Source organism: Symsagittifera roscoffensis, chromosome 8, assembly GCF_963678635.1.
Source record: "Symsagittifera roscoffensis chromosome 8, txSymRosc1.1, whole genome shotgun sequence".
Classification (NCBI taxonomy): Eukaryota; Metazoa; Xenacoelomorpha; order Acoela; family Convolutidae; genus Symsagittifera; species Symsagittifera roscoffensis.
The window spans coordinates 54962378-54982922 of record NC_087069.1 but is presented as its reverse complement, the minus strand read 5'-3'; the positions used below and the strand labels follow the sequence as shown (position 1 = coordinate 54982922).

The 20545-nt window shown below is 35.1% G+C and overlaps 3 protein-coding genes across 3 annotated transcripts in view; all 3 read right to left on the bottom strand.

Annotated features, from left to right (window-relative positions):
- The window catches only part of LOC134853394 (uncharacterized), a 410233-nt gene extending 400382 nt beyond the window's left edge, over nucleotides 1-9851 (bottom strand). The window contains exon 1 of the mRNA XM_063869387.1: nucleotides 9839-9851. The gene's annotated coding sequence lies outside the window, so the exon portion shown is untranslated. The remainder of the gene's footprint in view (nucleotides 1-9838) is intronic.
- The window catches only part of LOC134853395 (uncharacterized), a 551043-nt gene that overhangs the window by 351333 nt on the left and 179165 nt on the right, over nucleotides 1-20545 (bottom strand). The window lies entirely within an intron of this gene.
- On the bottom strand, nucleotides 4206-10188 carry LOC134853397 (uncharacterized). The gene is made up of 6 exons (XM_063869390.1): nucleotides 9904-10188; nucleotides 8698-8844; nucleotides 7513-7607; nucleotides 6909-7001; nucleotides 5334-6222; nucleotides 4206-4586 (listed from the first exon to the last, which is right to left on the bottom strand). The coding sequence occupies exons 1-6, from the start codon at nucleotides 10007-10009 to the stop codon at nucleotides 4333-4335; spliced, it is 1584 nt and encodes a 527-aa protein (XP_063725460.1). The 5' UTR covers nucleotides 10010-10188; the 3' UTR covers nucleotides 4206-4332.

Here is a 20545-nt window from a genome sequence, read left to right as displayed (position 1 = left end):
TTTCGATATTATTTTTATGTCTAATATTAGTATTTTTTATTCATTTTCATATATACAAGTTGTATTTGTATTTTTACACGCCGGTTTAATTGTCGATATTTAACTTATTATATTAAATCCATTTTGTATCAGCAGGTATGTTTAATCAATCGCTTTTTTGAATTAACATCTTTGTGAAAAAAAAATTTGTTATCAGTTTCATTTCCGGTTTGAGAAGGTTTATTAAAGTAGGATTGTTGATCCTAGTACCTTTTTAAAAAAGTTAGAACTCGACTTAAAAAGTTTTCCTGGGAATTGCATGCAGTATGGTTAAGCTAATGGTAAGCACGTACTGTTGTGATGATTGTTTTGTCCACAAGTTAAGATGTGAACAAAAAAATGGTCGATAAAAATTGAGTTCAACTCTTCAAAGCTAGAGTATATCCTATGGCTGAAAACCCAAGTGTTGGACGATAGAACTACACTCCCTAAATGGAAAAGTATAGAGACAATTATTATGAAAATCCTAGAACCGATACTAGAGATGACTCAAGCTGGGCTCGCAAAAGTACGAACTCCTCGGACCCTCCTGGCCCAATTAAAAACGATTGCAGAAGTGCAAATAGCCCTTTAAGAACCCGCTAACTAGCGGTTAGATTGGCATCAAAAGTTAGTATATTTTGGGTTAGATGAGGGAGCATAAGCTTAGAACCCCAGTCCCGCTGGACACGTAGTTATGATTTTTGGCCCTAATTAAACAAACCCAACCCTAATTTCTAAATGTCGTCTCTGAGCACTCAAGGAACACAGGGCGCCAACAATTAGAGAATTGGTAGAAAGTGGCAAGATAGAACATGTGTTAGATTTTAAACCAAACCCGAGGGCTGTACCGTAAGTTATCAGCGCTAGAAAACAAACCCTCAGAACAGAAATCGGCTATTTCTCCAGAATAAGGGGCAAGGTCAAGTGGATTGAATAGCCAAAATAGTGAACCATACCTATGTGGTATCACTTTCCGGTAATAATAAAAACTGTCGGTAACACGATAAAAGACCTTTGCGAAGGGATTACCCGTGAATAAATAATTGCGTGTTTTTGAAACATGTGTCGTTTTGAAATTGGGTATTTTCGAGACTCAACGAGAGATTTGAAACCCTCATATAGAGGATTGACTCCGAGTGACCCGGGCGTGATCTGTAGATGATCTTTAGGTGGTTAGGACCAAAACTCCGTAGGAAAACTCTGGCTTAAGACCGGAAAATGCCGTATCTCTTAGACTGGAAAGGGTCTTCCCCCACACCGGGAGGTTGGAAAATTAACAGGATAATGAAAATACAGACCATGGGAAGCTAACTGAGTAAACTTAGGAGGTTGAATTGACCTCGAGGGTAACAAATTACTGAGTTCAGGATTTTTTTGAATAGGATCATATGACACTTCTTTGATTGGTTCGAATTGTGACATCCACGGCATTTTTTTTATCTTAAAAGCGTGACAGGTTTAATAAAAAGAAAACGAACTTGGCACTTGTAAAAGTTGACAGTGGAAGGCGTGAATGTATAGAACACGTGCGGACTTGTGATTTAAGCGAATGCCGTGACTTATAACGATTAACCGTGACTTTAACCAAAGCTAATTTGAAAAAAAAAGATAAGGAAGTGAGTGGAGAATACCGGAGAGCCTCCAAGAGGACAGCAGAACAATTACGTTAGGAGAGCAAACTGTTGATCTCAAAGATAGTTAGATAATAATGAACAGTATGCAATTAGATAATTGTTTCTCCTTAGAGGGAACGATTCAGCAAACCCAGAAGGGTAGCTGGTCCGTGAAGGACGCTATTGCTTGAGGTGAAGCTAATTGTAATTCAAAGTAGTTAAGTTGAATCGAATCCGCGTTTGGTTCCGGGCTGAGTTAGTCGAGTGAGTAGTTGAAGTTGGCGATTATAGGACTGAGTCAAGTAATGATTGACGAGCAAGATAACGAAGCGGTGGCCGATCGGAACGACATGCTTCGTTATAGCAGTAGTTTAATAGTAGTAAGCAATGTAAAGGATTTATTTTTTATTTTCCTTTGTATTCGAAGAAAAAATGTTTGCGGTGCCCTGCGATCTGAAATAACTGAAAACTACAAAAGAAATCAAGAAGAGCACATTTCCAGGGAGAATTTGTGTAATGATTTGATGATTCTGTTGGCCCGGTTCAGTCTGACCAATAACATAACCTTTTCGTGTTCTAGTTTCTTTCGCTATTACAATGTATATATAAACAGGAGAAACTCTGCGGCCATTAAATAAATTGAAGGCATGCTTGAAGAACGCAAGCTCCACGATATTCTCGAACTAAATATCGTTTGCTTCACTGTTTCAATCAGATAAGAAAAGAGAAAAGAAAAGTGTGCACTATATAAAAAACAGGTTGAGTCTAAAATGTTGTTGTAAATTCATTTTAGCGACATTGGAAAGCTCGAAGCAAAAAAATGATATAAAAAGCAATTTTCCATAAAATTTTTTGAGAACTGAGCTTTTCGGGTAAAATATTCTGAAATAGTCAACTTTTCCCTCTAATTACTTTTTTATAACCAAACCTCGTGGCATACTCGGGGCAATATCAACGCGAACAACTAAAAGAAATAACTAATTTACGTATCCAGCAGTAGAAAAAAGGTGATTTTCGTGCTTTTCGAGGAAATACAGAAAGAATTCTTAGGCTTGAAACAAAAATTAAAATCAACAGGTTTTTTTTCGGATTAATAGTTTTGTCACATTTATCTTTCAGTTCAGCATTGTTTCAAAATCTATCCATGTCTCAAATTAACAGAATAAAAAGACAAATTAATTGGAGGGTGAAAGTGTGCTATCTGCTGCAGAATTTACTTGCACGAGATCTACTTCTCAAGTCTAATTCTTACAGGTCAAACTTTTTTTTGCCCCGCATAGTTTCACTAGAATACTCGATGCGGCGATAAATATTAGATTAGTGGAAATTGGTAGGCAGTTCATCTAAAACTAAACGAAAGCTCAAAACAAATTGAACAAAACAGTTTTTTTAAATTAAATTGGGGAAAGAAATCTGTAGTAAACAATAGTTGTAATAGATGGAACATTTTAAGCATAAAGCTGAGAAAAGTTAAAGCTAAAAAAAACTTATTTTTGAACTTGAACATTTCTTTGATAGAAATACACAATAAATTTTTTTATTGTCAGTTTCATTAGTTTTTTTCGAGATTATTTTTATATCTAATATTAGTATTGTTTTATTCATTTTCATATATACAAGTTGTATTTGTATATTTACACGCCGGTTTAGTTGTCGATATTTAACTTATAATGATAAGTCTATTTTGTATCAGATTTGTATAAGATATTGGTATTAACTATATCCCAGAGTGAAACTTGTGAGAACGTCATTAGATCAAACGGTCTTTGAGCGGAAACCTTGTTTCTATTTATGTAAGACTCAAACCGTACAAAAACAATAGACCAAAATAAATAACAAAAAAATAGAATTAAACCATACTGTTGATAAAAAGTACCCATTTTGAAGTTCAAAATACAGGAAATCAAGTGTTTTTAGTTTTTATCATAACGCCATCACCAAAAAAATGAATATGAGGTTTTGTCACATCAGTATAATGTCAACTTGCTTAAGTTTGCAAGAGCTGCAGATAAGGGGCAAAGTGAAAATGGTATGTGAATTTGCTTAGGTAGTTTTTCCAAGGATGCGAACAAGTTCGAGACGAATTTGCCCTAGTTTTTGTTCCGATCATTGAAAATGGAGAGGAAGGTTGTATTCGGGTGCAAAATCAGGTACCACAAATAATGATTGGACTGGGTTGATTGATATATTATATTAAAGCTCTTCAAGTCATGATTCGAATCACATTTAAATACTTATTAATTATTTTTTTCTCGTTTTTTTCCAGTCATTTTTTCGACAATTATTTTTGTCCATGTCGCTTGTATTACTACCACTGTCAAATAAGCGCCCAATAAATATATTTTTACGTCACATCGTTTTGTCACACCAAGCAGAAAAAATAACACTATTTAGGAAAAAAACTTTCTAACCCGTAGTTTTCTAAAGACTATGGCCGGAACATTTTGTGCTACTTGCTTAGTAACCGACTATCCTTGTTTTTTCTTTTCGATTATTTTTACTAATTTGGATGAATTTCATTGTCGGCTGTATCAGATTGGAAATAACCTTCTGTGGATTTTCAAAAAGAAATGTTGCTGAATATTTTAAATTAGACCAGCCAAGAGTAGTATTGCACTTCAAATAATCTATAATTTTTTAATTCTGGCTTTTTATCAGAGAAAAACAGAAATTCAGCGACTTTTTCAAAATCAATTTCCTAGTCAGATCCGATCCAGTTATCTTCGGTGTCAAAGTCACTTCTGCCATTTGAGTCGAACCAAACCCCCTCCTCCTCCTCCTCCCCCTCACTCTCTGGCCCTCCCCCCAAAGTGGCCTGTTTGATTTGTTGCTTCAGTGCGTCCCACCACCCCATCATCATCCCCTTGCCCTCCTCCATCCCCTCTCTCACTCCTTCTGCTGATTGGTCCATCAAGTCTTTCACTCTGTCCATGTCAAGGTCAAGGTCAAAACCTGCAGAAAATGAACAAACAAGACTCAATTAAAGCAGTCAAAAACTATTATCAACTATTTCTTATCTTCAAATTACTGTTAAAAATACTGTAAAGTCCATTTTAGACATTATCTGACTGTAAAATGAGACAGCAAACATGACGATACAACTGAAGTTTATAATCAAAACCATATTGTGTTTCTTATCTTTAACTAACCATTTGGTTGTATAAGCGAACGCCAAAACGTTGATATTTCGTTTCTGGTCAGCGAATCTAAAGGACGTTGAGAAATCTAATTCCTAATTTTTCTCACTTTGTAATCAGAAATCAATAAACATTAACTAGTTTCAGCATTTAATTAAATTTACATAGACTTAGTTTATGGAATTGTATGATTAGTACTTTTGGTTTATGGAGGAAACCATAGTGCAAAAAATTAGCTAACCATTACCGCCTTTTAACGAATGATTAAAAAAATCTAGGCCAGCAAGTTTGGCTTTACGTTTTTTAAACAAACAGTTTGTGGACAGAAAATTTATCAAATAGAAAGAATTATCATCTCCCGGCATATTTTGAATTAAAAAATTGAGAGATTTCAAGCAGAGTTTCAATAGTTTTGAGAGTTTGAAATCGTTTTAGACTATTTTGAGCAATTTACCAGAATTTTTTAACCTGTTTTCGTAATTTTTAAGCTCAAAAACGGCTCAAATTTCTCAAAAACGGCTCAAAACGGAATCTTTACTTTTGAGCTAATTTGCATTAATACCTGTCTCAGGTAGACTCATCATCTGAGCCAGACTTCTGGCAGCCATCGCCCTCACCCCCACATTGACGCCTCGTTTTCCCACAGCTGGACCATCTGCAGACATGTTAGCCACCTGTCTTTCTGTCAATCTCAACCAGTTTCCAATTACCCGACTACACTCTTCCCTCCAAGTAGTCCCACTAGATTCATCAAGGGATCCAGACTCTTGACGCTTAGCCAGAACTTCAGAAGAGCCATTAAAAAGTCCAGACTCTTGGCGTTTTTTCATTATATCAGAGTCGTTAAAACTTTCAGCGAGTTGGCGTTTTTCTATGATTCCAGAATCATTAAAAACACCATTCTCTTGGCGTTTCTCGACAACTTCAGCAGACTCATTGTCAAATCCGGACGCCTGGCGCTTTTCTAGCATCCCCATTGTTTCATTCAGACTCAAAAGGTCTTGTCGTTTGAAGATCATTGTGATTGTGTCGTTGTCATCCTGTCGTTTTTCTACTAGTGTGTCGTTCAGTACGTAATTTTCCTGACGTTTCTCCATGACAGTGTCGTTAAGCATGGCGAACTCTTGTCGTTTTTCTAGGGATGTGTCATTGAACATGTCCGTATCCTGTCGTTTATCCATGACAGTATCGTTAAACATGTCAAGCTCCTGTCCTTTTTGCATGACAGTGTCATTAAAAAACTCCTGCTCTTGTCGTTTTTCGACCAATGTTTCATTTAAGTTATTCAATTCTTGTCGTTTTTCTGTCGTCGTATCATTCCACATGTCTTGCACTTGTCGTTTTGTCATCATGAGTCCCTGTTCGAATCTTAGAGTGACATTGTCAGATGTGGACAACTGTCGTTTGACAGCCTCTAATGTTGCATTGATGAGTTGTCGGTTTTCGAAGACCTAAAAAGGACTTCAGTTGAAAAAACTTCCCACAATCAGTAGAACAGACTGTAAGATTTATGGAAAAAAGCGCATGGATTGAAATAACCAAAAAAGAAAGTCTTCAAAATAACGCACAAAACAACGTTTATGATTTTGATTGCAGTATTGGCGCTTCAAGGATTTTTTGAACAGGGTATTTTCGAAAAAAAATATATGAAATTTTGTACATTTAATCTGCCTATTGAAACTACAAGCCCTCCAAAACGCTTAAAGACCCTGTTTCGCCGAAAATATGCGATTTTTTGAAAAATGAGACCAAAAAAGGCCGTTTTGAAAAACCTTTTTGAAGATTTTCAGCCAAAAAAGCCTTTTTTGGCGCTTGCTCTCCTTAATTTTTTATATTGGAGCCGAAGAAGCCTTTAGAATGAATATAGAACTGCCTGGCCGATATTGAAATTCGCAAAATAGTACCAAAGGGGGGTTTCTCTGGGTGTTGAAGAAGTCGTATCCCCCTCCCCTAATCTGGGGCTTCGACCTCTGGAATGGAGCATATAACACATAATCCCTTTATTTTCAGGTTGCGAACTAAGATTAAGACAATTTATCCACGAGGGAAAGGAGCAACATACCAACATACGAGGTGTAAAGGTTCATCTGAAAGTTTCTCTTATATCGGAACCCTAAATTGAGAGAAAAATAACTACCTGTTGTTCTATGGCCTGTCTTTTCTCTGCACCCAGACTGAGAGTGGCATTTTGCAGAGCAGTTTCCAGCTGCCTAGAAGCCAAGTCAATGACCTAAACAAAAAATTTATTATCTCCTGAATTGTTTTAAGCTTGAGCAATAGTTTGAAAATATTGAAGTCTATCGTTATTGAGCAGCCATAAATATGGCAATCAGGTTCTGCCTATAATTAGTTTATTTCCGAAAAATTTAAACATTTTTTTTTCGAAAATGTTATATGATGAATGAATTATTACGTTTCGTGAATTTAAAAAAATCTTCACAATTTCTGATCGATCATTATCAACTTTACAACTTTAAACGAATCAGTCTAAAAGTGACATCTTTTAAACTTCAAAGCTTTCTTTTGTCGAAAAACTTAAACCGGATAGTAGTTATGCCTAACACAGTTTCCGGGCATTCTTTTTTGCTTCTGGAAGAAGAGATCATTAAGCCCTCAAAAAACCGTTTTGAATTCAAATAGTTTCAGATTTAAAACCAATTAAACTATAAAATCAATATGCCAATTGGTTTAAATATAAGCGCAGTTTGACAATCTGAGAGGACTAAAAAAGTTGTTCAGACCTCTAGCGCCATGACATCGCCCCGTTTAACCATCATCAATCCATCCTCCACGGCTGTCTTGTTTTCGTACCATCCCTCCATCTGTTGTCGTTTTCCTGAAACTAACCGTTCTATTGATTTTTCGAGTTGAGATTACGTTCATTAACAATATGAGAGAGTCCTTCATTGTCTTTGGAATTCGATAGAAAAAAATCACAAAACGACGGAAACTGTTTTTTTTTTCGTGAGTGAAAACTCAAAAAATTGCAAATTTTCACATAAAGTTTGTGATTTTTGCAGTTTTCTTACTTAGTTTCATAAAAAAAACTATTGAGCCGGAACAAATTTGCGCAGCTCAAATGCTTGATGCAAAAATTGGAAACAATAAGTGATTAAGCAATGTCCACGAAACCCACTGAGAAGTCTTAAGACTTTATCAATTGAAAGCAGGAGTATGGCTCTTTTTTTTATTAATTCTGTTTTAGCCTCGGTCACTAATTTTTTTTATAACTTACGCTGATATATTACACTAACATTTAACACAGTGGCAAACCATTTTCAAGCTCAATTTGGCGCTACCATAGCTCTGAGAGCTGCATAAACTCAAAAATTGAATCTAAGAAGCAATTTGAAAAATTGTTCTTTCTTTTAATCGACTAAAAATATGAAATTTTTGTGCTCATCGATTGAAGTCCAAATCTGTCCTCAGGGGCGGAATTAGAAGGGGAGGCGGGGGGGGGGGGGGGTGGACGCTTTTCTTTCTCCCCAGGGATTCGACCCCCTGCCGACCCAAAGGATCCCTACTTTGTACAATTTTGAGATATCCATTTTTGGCTGACTGACTTAAAATTTTTCTAAAGATGCCTTTGGCGCCAACCATACTAAATTTGAGGGGGGAGCGAGCGCCAAAAAACGCAATTTTTTGGTTTATATTTTCCAAAAAGTGCCTAAAACGCCTTTTTTGGCCTGTTTTTTCAAAACTTACCTGCGGCGCAGAAAATTTGGTAAAAATGGGGTCTTTATAGAGATTTGGGAGAGCTCAGAAAACCAATTTGGTCGAACTAAAAAAAGGCCGGTAAAATTTTCGACCTTTTTTTGAAAATCCGCCCCAACCCCCCATCTAGAAAATCTTAAATCCGCCCCGCCTCTGTCTGTCACCGTTCGACTTATATTTAAAAAAAGAACTTAGAAAGACATTTTACTAGCCTAATGATCTTTCTAATGTTGCATTTAAAAGCTCTTCCTGTCTTTTGACTGCCTTCCCCACTTCCAGTGAATTTTGTTGACCTTGGAGCGGTCGGTTGAGCATCACTTCAATCAGGTCAGAAGCCAACGTCTCAATGTCACCATTATCTGAAAATGAGATTTTGATGATGAGAGAAACCAGTTGCTGTGCAAGTAGCACAGATTGTTTCAACCAAATAAGGCAGAAAAAAAACGAGAAGAGAAAACTGTCTGTGATAATAGAAGTGTGATCAGTTTAAGCTCAAAATTGGCTTAAACTGAAAGTCGCCAAAATATGGTACAAACCAGCTCTTTGACTACTCGAGCTCATCCGGTAAGAATAAAACAGAGTTTTCATAAACCTATCTTATAGCATAACAAAAATTGCCAGTTCCGGTGCTGTGCAAGTAGCACAAGATGTTCCGAGCACAGTTAATTTTGCAAAAAGAGTTTTGAAATTTCAAAAAATAAATCGCAAAGAATAAAAAATATGTACATTTTTTGGACTGGGAATTAATTAAATAGAAATTATTATAATTAAAAATTGGATTCTTAAACCCAAAATTGGTTTAAAAACCAATTTATGGACCAACTTTGCTCATATATGATCTAATATCCAACATTCTCGACACTGAATAACTTTTATGCGTTTTTGGAATCCGAATCACAGCAATTTGGAATTCAGTGTGACACCGCAGTTGACTTCCTACCAGATTTTTCTGAGTAGGCAAATAGCGCCAAAAACACACACCCTTTGTCGTAGATAATTCTTCTCGCTTTGTGAACTGGTCGGAACCACTAGAACTTGAGTATTCAAAACTTTAAAAGTAGCAGGTCTTTGTTTTTTAAATGTTTTTCTGTTTGAATTTTATTCTGAGAATTGATTTGTTATGTTTCGACCATTTGTACGAAAAAATCAAATCTCCAGTTACAACTTGACTGAAAAGTGGGTTCAACTATTGACCTTCAAGACAAAACAATCGTAATTTTGATTTAAAAAAATAGCTCAAACATCTTTACCGGAAAATTTTAAATATAGTTATACGTAATAAACTATATAAAATTATATAATAAACGTTTCGTTCTTGAAAATGAATTTAAAATGCTTAAGTAAAAATTCGACATTTAATAAGTATTCCAAACAACTAAAAACCAATTATTCAGAAAAATCTCCCATAGAGTTCGTACCTTCATCTGGAATGGGCGAAGACAACACAATTGTTCTATTGAAGGTTGCCAGACATAGAACCAGAGCTGCAAGCCAGAGCAGGCTGCCACTAATCTGCAAATGCATTAGCCTACAACTTGTTTTAACTTTTCTTTTCGGATTTTTTCAATTATTTTCTCGACTGGAAGCAATTCAGTAATTAGAACTTATCCAAAGAGAAACTTAGTTGGTCAAAATTAGTTGCCGACTGGTTTTGAAAGAGTAAATCTCCACTTTTGATTCAGCGCTGCTGTTTAATTACATAAGGAAATGATATCTTCTGAATTATAGGACAAAGGAAAAGGGGGATTTTTGGGGGGGGGGGGGGCGGATAACGTTTACATTACTTAATACAAACATTTATACGTAAGCAAAAGGCAATGCGCATGCCTTTGTGTATAAATATACGAGACACTGGTCGTCTTCGGTTGTTATAAACAATTGTAAACACCCGATGAACAGCTTACGTATAAGAAAATGGATCATTGGATTGACGAAACTGACTAAGCGCTCCATTTTGACCGAAAGCTTGCAAAAAAGGGCTGTTAAGTTACTGATAAATATTCTAGAGAATCAATTTTATCTATATTTTATTCTGCCTTTTTTGAAAGCCTTAAAAATAAAAACAGTTCATAATAATAACAACACAGCCTTGTATATCTCGTATATTTAGTGTCTCGTATATTTATACACAAAGGCATACGCATTGCCTTTTGCTTACGTATAAGAAATTTGAAGAAATTTTTACGAACGTAAAGGGGAACGGCACGCTTAAGTGATTTCCCGGGTTGAAGTCCCATTGCTAATTATCGCTTTTTCTGTAGTATCCTAGTAATCGCTTTTTTCCTGCGCTGTTTCATGTATAAATAAGAGTTTTTTGCGGAGCTAAACCTGCGATATTTCAGGGTAATTCCAGTAATGATTCCTTAGAGCATCAGCGCTAAAACTTAATAAATTTCAACTCATTCTAGTAGCCTTCAAATGAGAGTTTGATTTAATAAACACTATAACTTGTTTATAAATAAAGATTCGTGGCGATGAGCTAGCATAAATGTCTAATAGACTGATGGTTGCGGTCTCGCGCCCCGGTAGGTAACTAATTTTCTTGTGTTGATAGGTTTTTTATCGCTGTTTTATTGCTGATTATTAGGCCAATTAGCGATAAAGCATCGATGAAAGTTGCTGTTGTGGCAATGAACATCGATAATTCATCCATTGCGATCGCCGATTGTTTCACTTTTTTATTGTTAAATTTCAATGTTACCTCAAACCGGGTTACTCCAATACTCCATTTACCCCTGGTGGACCAAAAGTCGCAAAAAAAATTCCCTGATAAGAATCTTACAACTTCTCACAAAAATAAGCGGCTCTTCCCACCCCCTCCTCCACCTGCAAACTTTTACAAATAAAATACCTATTTACCTTGTCTGCTTAATATGAAATTGACATGCGATGCGGACTAATTAGGCTGTGCCAAACATACTTGAACTTCAAGGTTATCCTTGTAAAACCACTCCTTACTCCAAAAAGTAGATAGTGGTCTGATAGTGGGGGATAGTGATAGTGATAAGGAAAAAGAGCCAAATAAGCTCACGATTATCTCTTTTAAGAAAGCTCTAAGCTAGTGACTTTTCCTGCGAATATTAGAAATAAAAAAGTTATTAAAATTTCTTTTAACGAGTACAAAGTGTTCCGCTGTCGCAAAGTAAAGTACAATAACGGAAACTCATTAGCCGATTTTAACCATTTGTCACCCATTCGTCATTTAACCATTGAAATAACAACTAGGGTTTCAGAGTTAATTATGCGCTGAGTTCAAAAATTGCCGTTAAACAGCTGCACCCCACATACAACACGTACGGAGCTAATAACATGATTCGCCAGAGTTGATTTTTTATTGTCTATAAAATAATTTGTAGTCGCTTACTATGAGATTATTTCAGAAAACTCAAGAAACTTTTGTCTCGGAAATTTTTGTTCGAAACGCATACAATAATTCCACAATCTCATTTTTGAAACAAGCGTAAACTTTTTTAAAAAAAATAAGTTTTTCAAAATTGATTTTAATCCATAACTACAGCATCGAAACACGTTCAAAACGTAAATGGAGATTTGTAGAAAATTATAATCTAGCAAAAACTCTCTTCAAATCTTACAAAAAGTTCTATGATAAGGGAGTTACTTGTTGAATGATCACCTCGAGGAACTTTAACTGTCATCATAATGCTTCAGTCTAAATCTGTGATATTAAGAGCATAATGAAAAAATGACAGTTTTGTGTAGTTGTCCAGTATGCTAACTCTCTCTACACAAAACGAGGCCTATTTGTATTTTTTGATACTGAAAGTGGATTCCGCAACTAGGGTGCACACTGCTCTGTCGTGGAATTTGCATCAAGGCAAGTTTTTGTTGATTTTTTTGTTGCTGTGGAAGCCAGCGAAAAATGGCTGACACAGAAAGCAACTCAGAGTGCTAAGCATTTTTTTAAAATCTTTTGGCTTGTCACGAAAATTATACCATCAAAGTTTATTTTTCGAGCATTGATTGTTGTTTCTGCGATATCTGGCTTGTGGAATTTACCTAAAATTTTGACATGTTTAAAGGCGCGTCCAGACAATTCGGCCAAAGACAATTCAGCCGATTTGAAATTCAGACAATTCAGCCAAAAGTATGCAGACAATTCAGCCAATAGTAGTGACCGCCGCAGTCGCGCCAACGTGTTGCGAGCTTGCCACCAGAGGATAGGACTCTATACAAAATTTAGAGCCGGTTATCGCCGCAAAGCGGCGAGGCGCGCATAGCGCGCCCACCGGCGACCTTAAACCGAGAAATAACTCCAATTCCAATTTTTTTCTTTCGAATCTAGCGTTTTTTAAAATTGGCTGAATTCTCTTTGGCCGAATTGTCTGTGCGCCGTCTAAAGGATTGTACGCAAAATTCATTTCCGCACGCGAGTTGTTGTGGTTTAATTAACTAGTACTGAAAACGATAGCAAACATTTCTGCAGTAGCTTTACACCTAACTTAATCGTCGCTCTTTCACCTCTAAGGTCCAATGCTAGAGTTAATGTTTCTTATAGTTACAGCGTTTCGGTATAACAATTTTTAATTTTAATTGAGTTTTTCGTTTTTAAATTGCTAAATTTTCCTAAATAACTATCAAAACATAAAAATTATAGAACCGTGAGAAATGAAAAATAATTACTGATTGGACGCAAAACAAAGAAACAAACAAGTAATTGAACAAATAGTGGTATAAAGCTTAATACAAGCTACCGAATTGATAGTTACTACGAAAAAAAAACAATCAAAAAGTTCTGAACTCATCATAATTATTTCAATTTCTCACTGTGCTTTTAGCTTAAAAAACATTAGCAAATAAGTAAAACAATTTTGGAAAAATGGATGTCAGTCGATGAACAGAGTTCTTTTATTTGATAAATTGGTATTTGAGTCTTCATTTGGATTATAAGCTGCTGTTTTTGTTTTCTTGCAAATTTTCACAAATGTTGAGGACTCTTGTGAAAATCTCGAAGAAAATTATAGATTTTCCGAGATTTCAGGAACTCGTTTTCAGGGCTATAATTCATTTCCTGAAAAGACGTTTTTTTGTACGAATTTTTTTTCGACTCTTCAGCTCCCACCGCCACATTTTTTTTGTGTTCTCAACTTTTGTTCATATAGTTTAATTGTCCAGAAAACTGGTGCTGCGTTACGCAATTGCAAAGGCACTTTTTTCTCATTTACAAATTTGTAAAATCAAGAAAAACTTATGTTTATGCACAAAAAATTAGGCTCATTTTCCTTTCCCCCACGTTTCAAATTTTCAATATTTTTTGTTCTATTTTTTTTTTGGAATGGTAAATGCTTGATCATCAGACGTAAAGAATGATGAACAAAACTACTACAATCATTGGTAACTTTTGAAATTCAAACATGCTTAAATAGTTTTGAAAACTTGAAATTCAAAGGCGGGGAAGTGGAAAAGAGCAGGAGAGATGGAGGGGTGGGTGGGGGGGGAGGTTTGCTATGCGGCGGAGCCTTTCTTCTATAGTTATGACAATAAGAATGAACTAAGTGGCACGTGTCTAACTAGAAGTCACCTGAATGTAAAAACTTAATTATAAAGATGTGACTTTTCTTGTTTTTTTATTGAAAAAAAGCAAACGCTTATCAAGCAACTCAACACTACAACCACGCACTAATCACTCGTTTATCATTATAACCTAGATTATTATTATCCTGCAACTTATTACAAGTTTTTATCATTATAATCAGTCAATGAATCAATGAAGGTTATACCAGCACGACCAGACGGCTAACATTGGTTAGTATTTTTTATAACTCTTTCCTGCATATATTCTCGGCTACCCGGCTCTTTAGCCTCCCCCCCCCCCCACCTTTCAAAATATCGATTTTATGTTTGTTTTACGTGTTATTACGTGTTTTACGAAAAACCTTGTACAGATTCTGTACAGATTCACAGACCACATAATAATAACAACAAAACAACAAAGTTTCCTTATTACTTGATACGATAATTATAAACCCCATCCAACAATAAAATGTTTGGAATAAAGTATTGTTTTGGCAAGGGGGAATTGTTGGCTAGAATGAGATTAATTAAGTAATTTTATGTCTTTTTTTGAGAACCAATTGAAACTAAAGTTTGGGCACGTGTTTTATTTCAGAATGTACATCCAAAAATACTTTGTTCTTTTCTAATATTTCTCAACTAAGTAGTCACATCGTATTACAGAGGTTGGCTCTTTTCCAGTTTCCCAAAACCTCGAAAAAAAGTGGTTTAAATTTGTTAAAACCGTAATTTGCATGAAAGAAAGTTTGTAAAAATTGTCGTCACTTGTTCATGCTAATACATTTTTGGGGTTTAGAACATCATAAGTTGTTTAAATAGGCTGAAATTGTTGGGCTTCAGAAAAATCAAGGGAAACTAGGGAAGTGTCCAGGGAACTGAGGTGGAAAAGAGCTTATTTTCTAGTTTTTTTTTTAGTTCAAGAAGGTCTGTTAGTTCTCTGGGCTCTTTTCCAGTTCCCCCCCTTTAAAATTCAATACTGAAAAGTCTTTTTAACATTGTCATAATGCAATGAAATTTGGCGTGGTGAACAAATCAACAATTCTGAACAGATTTGTTCTTCATACTTTACAGCGTAACATCACGCATTTAGCCGTAATAACACGTAAAACAAACATAAAACTCGGTATTTTGAAAGGGGGGAAACTGGAAAAGAGCCGTTCTCTGTTCTGTTGAGGTGAGCGTGGAAGACCCGTCAGTCTAGAATCCAGTGAAAGAAACCAGATATCATCAAGGAAACAGGCATCCGAGAAATTGTCCTAAAACCGCGAAGGTAGCCCAGTCATAAGTCCTTTTCCCTAAAATTTATTGCACAAGATTGCGTTTGAAAACACAATTGGAGATTTTCCTTTTTTTTCTATCCCTGTTCCCAAATTTTGAACTGCGCAGTTGGGTAGAAGGTGGTAACATTCGAACAATCTGAACAGAAAAATTACCTATGAAAACTGGGGGGGGGGGGGGGGTGGGGTGTTTGGAAAAAGAGTCTCATTTTTACCACCCCACCTTTCAATTTCAATTTTTAAAAATTACTTTAACACTTTCAAAACTCAATTAAACTTGGCTTGGTGAACAACGTCACGTCACGCATTGAGCCATATCCAAAAACGGGATATGGAAATAGACTAGAGTTCCTGGTATAAGGACGTTGAGTTCCGATGGGAGACGCGGAGGACAGGAAGAGGAGGAAGAGGTCCTCGCAACAGACCAGCTCCACCTACCAGTCCCAACAGTACCAGTACCAGGAACAGGAACAAGATCCAGACCATGAGACAGAGGAAAATCAGTATGACAGACAATATGAAGACGAAGAAGAGGACGATCAACAGGAACAGTTTTTACCTCGATTTTATCGACTTATGTATTAGAAATACTTACAAAAAACGAACGCTCAAAAATGCAGTTTGAAAATAATTGCAAAGGAATGTTTTTCTCAGTAAATATCTTTCAAACATTGAAAAATTAACTTTATTTTCCAATCGAAATGGTTTTTAGCTTCTGATCAAAATGAAACTTCAAGCTAACAAAAAATATAATTCGCATTTCTGTTGTTTTTCCGAAAATCCGAAAATTGTTTCTGATGGTCAGTATGAAGATGACGGTTATGACGAACAAGATCAGTATGAGGATGAGCCACCTTATGGGCCCCCATCCAAGGAGCCCCCAAGCGCACCTCTAAGTCAGACCGCAGGGGGATCAACAGCCGGACCACCAGGGTCTAAAGAGGGGACTGCAACCTATCAGATGCCTTCCCACTCCGCTGGCCGTCCGACTCAAGAATCCCGTCAAATCGTAACTTCGAGTTACCCCAGCAAAGGAAGCACTTGGGATCCTTCAAGGCCTAGTCAGGGTACAGCCAGTAGGCCAACTTACGGGGATCCTTCGGATCCCGGAAAAGGACCGTCGACTAGACCAAGTCAAGGAACAGGAGGACCATCGCAACTTCCAAGTCAGTCGAATCCCTCGCAAGGCTATAGTAATTTTGACCCGCCACCATCCAAAAGCAGACCCTCTGGCTCATCTAGACCTCCAACGCAGCAGCGACCTACACAGAGTCAAGGCCAGCCGCCACCTTCTGGAGGTCCCAGTCAGCAAACTGGTGATGATGACATTGATGATCCAGATTTTGATGCCGGCCCACCACCGAGTCAGCAAAGACCATCTCAGGGCCAAAGTCAGAGACCTTCAGGGGGTCCAAGCCAGAGACCTTCAGGGGGTCCAAGCCAGAGACCTTCAGGGGGTCCCAGCCAGAGACCTTCAGGGGGTCCCAGCCAGAAAACTGGCGGATCTGACACCAATGATCCAGATTTCAACGCGGGTCCACCGCCAAGTCAGCAAAGACCTTCGCAGGGCCAAAAAACGGCTGGTGGAAATTACGAAGAGATGGACAACGGGTACCAAGTCCAACGCCCCTCAGGAGGAAACATGAGTCAGAGACCTTCGCAAGGAGGGGGAGGAGGAGGGGGAGGAGGATCCGGAGGTCCTGGGGGTAAGAAGGTGCGGAGAAAGCCCAAAAGGTGCCCTGTTCACGTGGAACATGACATTCTGTTTCATTGCCATGCCTGTACTTTGGATATCTGCAAACTCTGCTGGAAAATAGGTGAGTACTGATCAGAAGGTTTTCAATAATATTAATGCCAGTTAAACCTGGCAAAACATCATTCTCGGTCAACGACTCTGAACTAAGTTATTTATCCTTATAGTTTTTATTTTGACGCCTGAAACTGTTTTGTCATTTGAGAATGTAAAAAACCGTGCCAAAAAAATCTGCAACAGAGACGTCTAAAACAGGTATAGTTTTTTTAATGACTAATTCTCAGACCGGGGTTGTTTTTTAATGATGATTAATTTGAAAAATAAATTTAATGAATGTAATCATACGGATTTTTTTATATTATTTTAATATTATGATTATTATGATTATTATTATGGTTATGATTATCATGATTATGATTATTATCATTATTATGATTATTATTATGATTATTATTATTTTGGTTATGATTATTATTATCCCGGGTTGACCAAAAATGCTAGTCATACAACTTTCATATATGGAAAAATGCTAATCATACACTTTTCATGTGCAATTCCATAAGTACAGAAAATTGCATGAAAGGTCTATGATCAGCATTTTTTCATATGGAAATTGTATGACTAGCATTTTTCCATAAACCAAAAATATTGATTTCTTACATTTCAATTTCTCAAAATTTTTTCGTTGCGTTCCTAACCGAACACAAATGACATAAACCTGGGTTACTCAAACGTAGTAACCAAAAGTTTGACCGTCTCGCATTCAAAATGCATTGGAAATGTGTTAATTCTGTCTCACACAATTAATATAACGAAAATAGCGAAGTTTTAAATTTTGGCAAAAATTTTCAAAAATGATTATTTCTAAAATTTGAATTTTTAAATTACCAAACATTGATCAAGGCATACAAAAACATGTCATACAAAAGAAAGAGGAGTTTTAAGCTTTTTTGAAAAAAAATGTTATGTAGAGAAAAGAAAAAAACCAATATTAGTATATCCACGACTACGTTATACACACAAACAGTTAAATTTTGCATGCAAGTTTTTTTTAATCAAAAAATGTTTGTTTTGAGTACGAAAATCAATTTGCGGATGAAATTGTATGGAAATTGTAAACTAGCATTTTTTTTGACAAAAAGTTTTTCTTTTTATTTAGTACGATACACCGAATTTTATGCCAAAAGAGGAGAAAATTTTTTCGAAAATTCGACGACACCCTTTTAGCAAAATGTATGAAATTTTTATGATTAGTATTTTTCATAGACTTAGTTCATGGAATTGTATGATTAGCACTTTTGGTCTATGGAGGTCAACCCGGGATTATTATTGTTTTTATTATTAGGATTATTATTATTATCAAAACTATTATTATTTTTTTTATTATGGTTGTTATGATTCTTATTATTATGATTTGATTATTATAATTATTATTATTATTTTTATGATTTTTATTATCATGATTATTATATGATTATGATTTTTATGATTAGTATTATGAGTATTATGATTATTATTATGGTTATTGTTATTATTATTATGATTGTTACCATTAATATTATGTTTATTATTATTATGACTATTATGATTATGATTATTATCATTATTATTACGATTATTATGATTATTATGATTAGTATTATGATAATTATTATTATGATTATTATGATTATTATTATGATTATTATGATTATGATTATTATCATTAATATGATTATTATTATCATTAGTATGATTATTTTCATGATTATTATTGTGATTGTTTTTATTATTATGATTAATATTACAATTTTTAAGATTTTTATTATAATTATTATTATTTTGATAATGATTATTATGATTAGTATTATGATTAATATGATTATTATTATGTTTATTGTTATTATGATTATTGTGATTATTATGATGATTATTATGATTATTTTTATGATTATTATTATGATTATTATTATCATTATTATGATTAGTTTTATGATTATTATTATGATTAATATTCTGATTATTATGATCATTAATATGATTATTATAATCATTAATATGATTATTTTTTTTATGATTATTGTTAATGTTCTTATTATGATTATTATGATTATTATTATGCTTTTTATGATTTTTTGTTATCATTATGATTATTATGATTATGATTTTTATGATTAGTATTATGATTATTATGATTATTATGATTATTATGATTATCATTATTATGATTATGATTATTATTATGATTTTTATTAAAATTATTATCATTAATTTTATTTTTATTATGATTAAAATTATAATTGTGATAATTGATAACAATAATAAGAACAAAAGCAGTTGTGTAGGTCACACTGGCACGAGTGAGAGACATCACGACGTGGTGTTCATTGAGTTCATGAAGCAGAAGGAGTTCGCAGAGAGACTGGACAACTTCAACCTGGACGAGCGACTGGTCGAGATAGACTACCAGAGCAGACTGTGTGAGAAGACAGGCAGTCATCTCAAGAACCTCATCCAGAAACTCATGAAGGAGAAAGTAAAAAACGGATTTTATTTTTTCTTTTTCTGTGAGTTTTTTCAACAAGTGAGAGGGAAAATCTGTATCATTAATTAGGGTAGTATTTCTCTTTATAACAGAAACACCTGATAGCAAAAAAAAACAGTTTTCCTAAACTGTAATTTTACCATCTGCGAGTAAAAGTTGCAGTCTTCATCGGCTTCTCAGCGGAGGGGAGAGTCCTTTCTTTAATTAATTTTTGGTAGGAATAGATAAAATTAACGAGTTAGTAGAATTACTGACACAGGAAGTCATTTTTTTGCTTTTAGTGGAGGTGGTTGAAATCATTTTATCAAGGTATATTAAGGTATAAACAAAAAAGTGCTTCAAAAAACAAAGCTTTTATATTTATTTCCTTAATAATGATTTTGAGAAAAAATAAAGCGTTTTGAAAAAAAAAATGTAAACAATTTATTCATTCATTCTGACTAAACTTAGAAGCAAAATGATGCAATATGGATAATAAGTAAGCCAACATTAAAACAGATAATCCGAGTTTTTTATTTAGGATTTGAAAATTTTAATGATTTTTAAAGATTCTTTTTTTTTTATAATTTTTAGAGTATCCTGCAGGAGGAAATCTCAGTGTGCGACACTCTGATAGCCAAGTATGGCAAACTGCAGGCCATGGCCAGGGCACAGAACTTCGACCATACAAACAAAGATGTGGTCCAGTTCATGGCCCTCACAGACAACCCATACGACTCCAGGGAACCCATTATGAGTATGGCTTCATGGCCTTTATTTTTGCTCCTCTCTTATTATCTTTTATATAGCTTTTCTTCACAATCATGGCTCTTTTACATGTTTTTGTGACGTGGAGACAAAGATTTTTTTTCTCTCAAAATTTTTCAAAGTCGTTTTCATTTTTTTCAAAGTCGTTTTCAAAGTCGTTTTCAATTTTTTCATTTTCGACGGACATAATTTCTGGCTCAACTTCATTATAGTTTGTTGCTCATTAC